The 9,301-nt window shown below is 35.7% G+C and overlaps 1 protein-coding gene across 1 annotated transcript; it reads right to left on the minus strand.

Moving 5' to 3' along the window:
• Positions 1 to 470: 470 nt before the first annotated feature.
• On the minus strand, positions 471 to 8,875 carry LOC110032796 (HIPL1 protein-like). The gene is made up of 8 exons (XM_020736551.1): positions 8,697 to 8,875; positions 8,498 to 8,610; positions 8,235 to 8,392; positions 4,117 to 4,911; positions 3,443 to 3,659; positions 3,086 to 3,264; positions 2,226 to 2,467; positions 471 to 1,157 (listed from the first exon to the last, which is right to left on the minus strand). Exons 2-8 carry the CDS (start codon positions 8,607 to 8,609, stop codon positions 758 to 760), a joined length of 2,103 nt encoding a protein of 700 aa, XP_020592210.1. The 5' UTR covers position 8,610; positions 8,697 to 8,875; the 3' UTR covers positions 471 to 757.
• Between the last annotated feature and the right edge of the window lie 426 nt (positions 8,876 to 9,301).

Raw genomic sequence — 9,301 nt, forward strand, 5'->3', positions numbered from 1 at the left:
TAGATTTGATCCAGGTTCGAATCCCACACTTTACATATATTTTTCTCAATTTTAGTTTAACGAGCCAATTTCTAGCCAAACACGAACACACTGTTCACGAGCCGATTTCGAACACGAGCTATTTCGAACGAGCCGAACACGAGCCAAGCCTCGGCTCGTTTACAGCCCTACAAAGTACACAGCATGCTATAATTTTTCTTCGGGCATTTACATACATACCACCAAATTCTTAAGAATTTATATATCCAACATCTAAACTTTACCTTTTACATTTATACCACCCAAATCTTTCATATCACACCAAAAATACCATCATCTGATACATGGTTAAGGTGGCATATCTGTAAAAATTGAAGAATAGGTGTTATAATATGTAAATACATAACTCTTGCAAAAATAAAATACAGTCCATTATCAACACAGCCAACATACATAATCAAAACATAATAATTTCTAGCCATAAAATGGTTTATTAAACTGGTAAACATCTTGCTCTCTCATCACTTAGCAAAAGTTAGATAGACCAGACAGGATTTACAGGAAATCCAAAAACTTAAAAGATAAGTTTCACTCATACATACATACAAACATCAAAATCTACGCCTGGTTCAATACGAGTAAACTTTCTATCCTACGAAGAAATATTACGCGCAGACATAATAGGTGCAGGTTCGGTGATATTGTGATGTACGTTATCTGCACGTAATATTTCCTTCTACGCTACACAGATGGAGAAAGACACCACACACTTCAAATTCTAATAACAACTTAACAAAAAGATTAAACACACAAGAAGAAGAATCAGCTTCATTAGAAGGTTTCCGGAAAGACATGTGGAAGAGGAGGAAGGAGAGCCAGGGGGTGGAGCTCCATTATCTATATATTTCTCTTGTGGGCAACTATAGTTGCAGAGGCTTGGCCTGACTATTCTGTAGACTCCCTTGCTTGCAAGAAGATAGACATCCCTTTCGTTGTCCTCCGCGAAGGAGTAGACGATGCCCAGAGATGGGAGGCGGCTGCCTTCGACGGGATCACAGGCGATGGGAGTGTTTTTCGCACAGTCGAACGGCAATGCCGAGCTGTTGTAGTTTCCACTGTTCTTTGGGTTCTCCATGCCTGCCCACATTTCTAAACCATAGAGATCAGCATACAAGTACCTGAAGGAAAGAGGGAAGAAGATGTATTTATCAGTAGAAGCATTATTTTTAATGGTTTTAAAATTTTTCCGATGTTTAAATTTTAATTTCTTGCTTTTTCAGGTATTTGATTTTGTCTATTAGTAGTGTTAGATTTATGATTTCTTTGTACATAAAAATAGTCGGAATAAATCTTTTGGGGACATTTACATGCATATCATCCAATTATGTATTTTTATATGTAACATTTAAAGTTTTACAATCATTCATATCACATTAAAAAAATCATTATTTTACCTTTTACATTATTTTAACTTTTTAAAAGTGAAATGCACCTTTTCAGGCATAATAAAGGTGACTTGTATGTTTAAAAATCGAAGTATAGGAGTTAGATATGTAAATACATAAGAATGGAGAGGTATGTATGTAAAACTTCTTAAATTTCTTCAAAAAGGCATTTTGTATTTTTAAAGTAAACGACATACAAAAGTGCTAATTTAATTCCCGGACTTTTTTAATATTGGCTGAAATAATCATCAGAGCTGAAATATTCATATTTCACATGAAAAACTATTCAGCCTCAATTTAAAAAATACAATGACTAATTCGACACTTCTATAGACTCTGGGATTAAAATAACCCCATATAAATAGTTTGGAGTTATTTTAACACTCAGCATGCGTTTGGGCAACTTGTGCTTCTACAGATAAACCGCTTATCTAGAAACGCGGACCGCGGGGTTCGACCCGCGTTTCGCATTTAGTGTAAAAAACCAATTGCGTTTTCAGATAAACTGCTCAAACGCAGTTTTCAAACGATGAGACGGTGTTTTCAAAACGCCGCAGCGGATAAGCTGCCCCAAACGGAGTTAATAAGCATTTGACTAAAACTGACACACTAATAAATTTTCGGAATTATTTCGATCATTCGCTCTTATAATAATCAATATCCAAACTATTTGGAAGCGGGTTTACGAATCCCTATTCCTCATTCATGTGGAGTAAATCTCCCAAAGAAAATTTTAATCCAAAAATCATAGAAATGAGTTCAACTTTTGCAGTCTAAACAGTGGGGTTTAGATTTAATTACCTTCCATACAAGCATGGATCAGCTTTTGCTCTATAGACATAGCCACCAGAAATGGAAGCAGATCCAACATTTGTATTCACAGAGGAGTGATTATATCCCATCACAGGAGAGATTGGATTTATAGAGCTTAGGGAGGTATTTCCACCTGGAGTCCACTTTGATTTGTAGAGGTAAGGACCCTCATAAACACGCCATCCATAGTTCCCTCCCTTTGAGATCAAATCAACTTCCTCATATGCTTCCTATAGATGTTAGCAAACATCAGATTATTGAAAGAGTAAGGATAAAGTTAAAAACAAAATTAAGGATGCGTTTGGAACAGCTTGTGCTTATCCAGATAAGCCGCTTATTTGGAAATGCGGACCGCGGGGTTCGACTTGTGTTCCACGTTTAGTGTAAAAAACTAACAGCATTTTCGGATAAGCTGCTCAAACGCAGTTTCCAATCGGTGAAGCAGCGTAACGCCGCCACAGTGGATAAGCTGCCCCAAACGGAGCCTAATATAGATGTTAGCAAACATCAGATTATTGAAAGAGTTAGTATAAAGTTAAAAACAAAATTTAGGATGCGTTTGGAACAGCTTGTGCTTATCCAGATAAGCCGCTTATTTGGAAATGCGGACCGCGGGGTTCGACTTGTGTTCCACGTTTAGTGTAAAAAACTAACAGCATTTTCGGATAAGCTGCTCAAACGCAGTTTCCAATCGGTGAAGCAGCGTAACGCCGCCACAGTGGATAAGCTGCCCCAAACGGAGCCTAATCAGACATAATATTAATGTTACATCCAATGGCTAAAAGAGCCATAGGATACTTTGACTCAAGTTTTCTTCAAATATAAACACAAATATAGGATTCTATGACCTGCCCGACATCTCCGCAGTAGAAGTAAGAAGGCCGCGATGCATCAAAGCTGCACCGCCATGGATTTCTCAGACCTACAGCCCAAATCTCAGCCTGCAACTCACTATCTTCAGCATAAGGGTTGTCTTCTGGAATTGAATAGTTTCCCCATAGCCCAAGATCAATTATCTCACTTGAACCTACAAATATAAACATTTTGATCATAACAATGTTCAGATAATGGAAAACAGAAATAAGTAACAGGCATTATCATTCACTTTCACAAATACTGAAGAAAATATTCATCTAAGCAATTAAGATAGATGCACATGACAAGAAAAAAAAAATTTTGAGCGAATTTTGCACTTCAATACTCACTTGGTATGTTATTGACATCGAGCCGCATAATTTTACCCAGCAGAGATTTTTTATTCTGCGCAAAATTGAACGGATCGCCGTCGTTCCCACCATCCCCCATCATAAAGTATAAATACCCATCTTCCGGTCCAAAGAGAATTTGCCCTCCATGGTGTTCTGAATATGGAAGCCCCATGGTGAAAATCCTTCTTACTTCAGAAGGGGCAGCAAATGATGCCTGGATATTCAGAAAGGAGAAGCCATGTGCAAATCTATTAGAAAGACCTTCACATATGATGAACTTTAAGATGAAAATTAGTAACAATATGTTTCAATGAAGTGCTAACATCGTCCCCCGACTATTTCTGTGGCGTCATTTTAGTCTCAGAGTCTAAATATATCAAATTAGTCCCAAGTTTCTTTTATTATGAACTAAAATAGTCCCCAATGAAAACAACTTTAGCCACTGTTAAGAGAATCTAGGACTAAATTTATAATTTGATATACTCTAGAACTAAAATGACCCCCGAAATATTACGTGCTTTGTAAGTATGTGCGGACAGTGGTGGAGGAAAAGACTACATCACATCTAAGTGAAATTTTGGTGTCGTGGCATTTCCATTCACCGTTGTCTGCACATACTTACAGGGGACTATTTTGGCACTCTTCTGTATTTCAATGAATGGGCAGACGACCTCTGAAGGTGTTACTGAGGATCCATTGACAGTGAACTCTGAAATAACACTTTGATATCTGCAAGGTTGAGCGCCATCGCTCAAACCAAGCTTCGAAGGATCGCAATCCACGTCGGAGTTGCAGGAACACCTTCCCGAACAGCTCGCCGTCTGCGTCTTATCACAGTTATACGAAACGAAGAAGCGTCCATTGTTCTTGAAGTTTGGATGAAAAGCCAGACCCATCACTCCAAATGCAGTATCATAATGAACCATATCAGTAATATCAAGGAAAGTACTGGACTCATTGAAATCCAGGGTTCCACCAGATCCTGCAGCAGGAACTTTCGCCAGCCAGATCTTACCCGCTTGATCCGACAAGAAGACTCGATTTGAGCCGTCGGGGTGAGGCACCATACTAAGATACGATCCATTCCCAAGCTTCTCGAGACAGATGCCTTTGGGAGCAGCGGAATCCGCCGTGCTATTAAACGAAGCGGATTGCCCGTCGAAACAAACCGATTCACTGCCGGCGGAGCCTCCAAAAGCTTTGCAGAAGTCGGTTTCAGATTGCCAGAGATCTGAGAGTCTGGAAGATGAAACTGAAGTTCCAGCTCTGCCCTGTAATGAGGCGGCAAACGGAGAGTTCCGTATGGATACGTCTTTGCAAGAATCCCAGACCTGCGTGCAGAAATCTCCGGAAGCTACTTTGCTGGACTGGGAAGAGGTGATGGAAGAGGTTGAGTTGCACAGAACAGGAACCATTTGAATGTTTGGTTCAGTGGTGAAGAGATCTGCTGAATATGGATTACATTTCTGCAGGGATCATGGGAGAAATGCACGGTTAGAAGAATGATTCATCCATCAAGATATTGTAAGTTTTGGCTTAACCGTTCTCATGGTTTTCATCATTTTAGGGTAATTTCCCAAAAATTTCATAGATTCTACAAGTGCTTCAGTATGAAGACACTTAAGATCTTCGCTTCTAATAAAATTTTGAACAATTCCATGAAGAAACATCTTAATAATTAAGAGTTTTGATTCATTGTAGTTTAGGTTCTTATATTCGATGAACACCTTCTCAGAGGAAGACAAATTTCATGTCAATAATATGTAAATAAACTCAATGGCAATGATAAATGTATTTTTTTCAAAGTTTCTCCACAAACCTTTCAGATGTAAAAATGATTTTTTTTATATGTTATGGGTAATTTCACTTCTTAAACTTTGATTATTCGCTCTGTTCTTCATAAACATACAATCTAGAGTTTTTGTCTAAATCCCATCAAATTCATGTATATATAAAGACTCAAATTCTTTGAACAAGCCACTAAATCATGGCCTATAATTTAAAGTTGGCCCTTGAAAATTTCATAATTAAAAATATTTATTACTAGCTCTCATTGCACATAATTAACTCAACATTGTATTGATTTATAGGGTATCCCCAATATTAATTTAGACGGATTCACAATAAAGATAACATAAACTTTGGCTTAAGGTTTTAAACAAACAAATGAAAATATGTATACTTGTTTCTTCTTCTTCTTTATGTTGTGAAAGTGTTTGAGAGAGCATAATACAAAAGCGAAGTCTCTTGGTTAGAGGAAATTTTTTGAGAATGGCATTTGCCTCTAATCATGGTAGAGGCCTTCTAGCAGGGACAAGAATGTGACTTGCTTCTATTGCATGAAGAAATAGACGATTAAGAGAAATTGTCAAGCTTTGCCGAAGTAGTGCATATGAATTAAAATCACAAGTTGTACAATGTTTTTGTAAATTGGTTAAATGCAGAAGCAGATGATGCTATTTTGGTGATTATTCGAGAAAGCCGTAATGACCAATAGATCTTCGATTCAATTTAGTTATATTATATGAAACCTCATAAGACAATAATTTCCATGAATGATTCATTTGTAGTAACTATGCTTGCATAAGAAATGATGTGCTGGGTAAGACAACAGGTTTGGGTAATGTAAAATTAAAGTGAAGGTATGACTTAGACAATGATAAGAAGTCAAGTGTATAAAATACAACTTAGGGAGAATCATTAATCTTTGAGTTTTCTAAGTGGTAGATGATTTAATTTCTCAGAGGAAATGCTCCACTAAAGTTTGCAAAGGTGGACTAGTTGTCATGAAAGCAAAAAGAGTTTGCAGATTTTATGAGTTAAAAGATGCCATCTAATGAATTTGTTTCAATTTCATTAGTCGTACTAAGATACTACGATTTAGAAAAGCTAAAAAGGTTTGCTTCTTGGTTGCAAACTAGGTTTTGGAATAAAAGCGTCAGTTAAGGGAGGACAAATCGGAGATTATTGGGTAGATCACTCGCAAGTTGGAAATTCTTTCGTAGTGCTAGGTCAAGCCACTTACATGTACAACAATAATTCAAGCACTCGAGGGATAATAATTCAATGGTAGATTGACTTTCATAATCAATTCACCCATCTCAACATCCAACATATGTATCTTAAAGGACTCTTCGAGGAGTTAAGTTTAGGTATCATTTTAACTTGTTGAGATCACAAAAATATATGAACAGTTTAGAACAACTCAATTTGGAGAGGGGAGCGAGATTATAGTTTTTAAAAGTTTGGACCCAAATAATTTATTATGATATGCACAAAACTTAAAGTCAAATAACTTTTAGGATAAAAATGAATTTATTTGAAATAATTCTAAATTTTTTACCTATTATGATATATGAAAAATATTTTATTTTGAATAGTACCACTAAAACTCTTGTATAACTCCAAATAAAAATATGGGGATACAAGTATTATTATCGAGGGTAAGAGGGTTAGAACTAGGTTGGCAACAAGAGATGTCACACTAGAGCAAAATTGAAGGGGGGGAGGAGCCTTGGTATAATAGAAAAAATAATGGCTTTTCAATTTAATAAGAGAAGAGATTCATAAAAAAAAGAAGAGAAAAAAAAAATCATTTCAGTCGGTATTAACTTGATGACATAAACTCATAGTTTGCGTTAAATCTTAAGAATTTTCATGATAATTCAATAGAAATGTGGAAAAGCATATTTTGGAGGAGATTTTAATTGAGAAAATTTTCAATATTAGCAAAAGTTTATCTTTTTATCCTCTCTTATTGTATATAGCAAAACTCAGATATTCCATGGTTAGGCAATTTTCACTCTTGCTTAGATAATTCAACATTAAAGTTAAGCACTCCTAACAATCCATATAGTTGATGGCTAAGAAAGCAAACAAAGGGACAAAACAAGTCATGTATCATAGTGAGGAAGAGGACTCAACTAAGAGATGGATCCTTTTTTTTTTTTTTTGAGTAACACCAAGAACATCCTGAGAAATGGATTTAACTCAAAAGTTGATTATATATTATAGAAATAATTTGACTTGTTAACTCAGATAAATATGAGTTTACAAACTTGTCTTGCTGAAGTTATAAAGGAGAAAAGCCCTCAAAACTATGTTATTTACCACCAGGTATTTGTATTCCCTTAAGTCCAAAATAATCAATCTTTCCCCATAAAGCAGTATATGTGTCCTGATAGATAGATTTACTCCTATAAATGGTTTCCAATGCTATACTTCCTGACTGAAGCATAAGGCGGTGTTTGGCTGCATCCCGGATTTACGTTAAGTAAAATTTAGTAAATCCTATAAATCAAGATTTATCAAATTCATATTTGATGGAGAAATGCTTGCGAGTCAAATCCCTTAAATCCGTCAGCGAATCAGATTTAGTAAATTGGGATTTCATCAAAAATCAAACTGAACAAGCAAATATTCGATATAACAGAGCACAAGATTTAAATTTCACATTTTTTTAGTGGTTGGCTTGATTTACCTTAAATCCATGGCATAATCCTCTCTGTTAAACTTTAAAACTGATCCACATAAACCAAGAAAATGGAATTTGGATATCAAAAACATAAAACAAACAGCAATAGTGTAATTAATTCCTACAAAAGACATAAGATATCCTCCAACCAATTTAAAAATACTTTAATTACCCTTCCAATCTTTAAAAAAGACAAAAACAATTAATTTCACTGAACCATTGGGGATTAAATATCATATCAGAACCCACAACTTGCAATCCAAGCCATTAAATAAGCAAACACTCAAATCCATAAAAAGCAAAACTGTTCTTTACCGTGCAGAGTATAGATTTGACAATAGATCCACAAGTAGAATCAGAGATATTCATGGAACTGAACTGCTTCTGCAACGCGGCGTCGTCGGTTGCATTGCAGCAGCTGCTTCCCGTATAAGAGCAGAAGGTCAATGGCGTCTTTAGGGTTTTAGGTGCCCCTAATCACATCAAAAACAGAGAAAATTTCACAAATGAACCAAATCCTTTAAGAAAGTTGCAATAAGAAGAAGAAGAAAGAGATGCTGAAGATTGAAGAAACCCACAAGAATTTGTGCATAGAGGGAACGACGAAGAGCTGGGCAGAAGCGGCAGAAGAAGAAGAAGGGAGTAGAGGAGATACAATGTCAGAAGAGACTCCATTAGCACAGTACTCATTCTGAGAAGAGCAAGGTATTTAATGGAAGGAGTCGATCAAGTTTGACTACAGAACACAGAAAAGGATTATTTGAAGAAAAGTAAAACCTTTATGGTATGTCATCAGAAAGATTATTAAAAGGAGCTGTGTAAGAGAGAGAGAGAGAGAGAGAGAGAGTTGCAACTTGCAACTGGTTTTTTAATGTTGGGTGGATTTGCTGTCGAAGAGGACTTTCAGTGTGTGAAAAATGGTGGTTGACAAATGGAGAATGATACAAACAAAGGGGGATTCACATACGTTGGGGGATTCTTGCTGCTCCGTGGCAGGGTTTAATGATCAATATATATATATTATATAAGATAAATTAAAATAGGGGGTTTTAATGAAATTTAATTTTATGGGTTGTTTTTAATTATGTTTTCTTTTATTTTGTTTTTTTAATATTTAAATATGAAAAGAAATATATTTAATTCATTTGAGTTATTTTATTTTAATTGAATATTACATAATTTGATTCAAACAACTATTGTGAAAGTTGATGATGGTTAGGAATGCTAAACAAAGCTCCTAGCATGAATAATTTTGATCAATATTTTCAAGCTTGTATATTTAACGAAAACTCGAATATGGCCGAGATATTGCTAGATCGTGTTTGGCTCGACAATATCTTGATTTTATTTATATATACTTAAAAATAAACATATATATATAT

The sequence above is a fragment of the Phalaenopsis equestris genome, unplaced genomic scaffold, assembly GCF_001263595.1.
Source record: "Phalaenopsis equestris unplaced genomic scaffold, ASM126359v1 Scaffold001028, whole genome shotgun sequence".
Classification (NCBI taxonomy): Eukaryota; Viridiplantae; Streptophyta; class Magnoliopsida; order Asparagales; family Orchidaceae; genus Phalaenopsis; species Phalaenopsis equestris.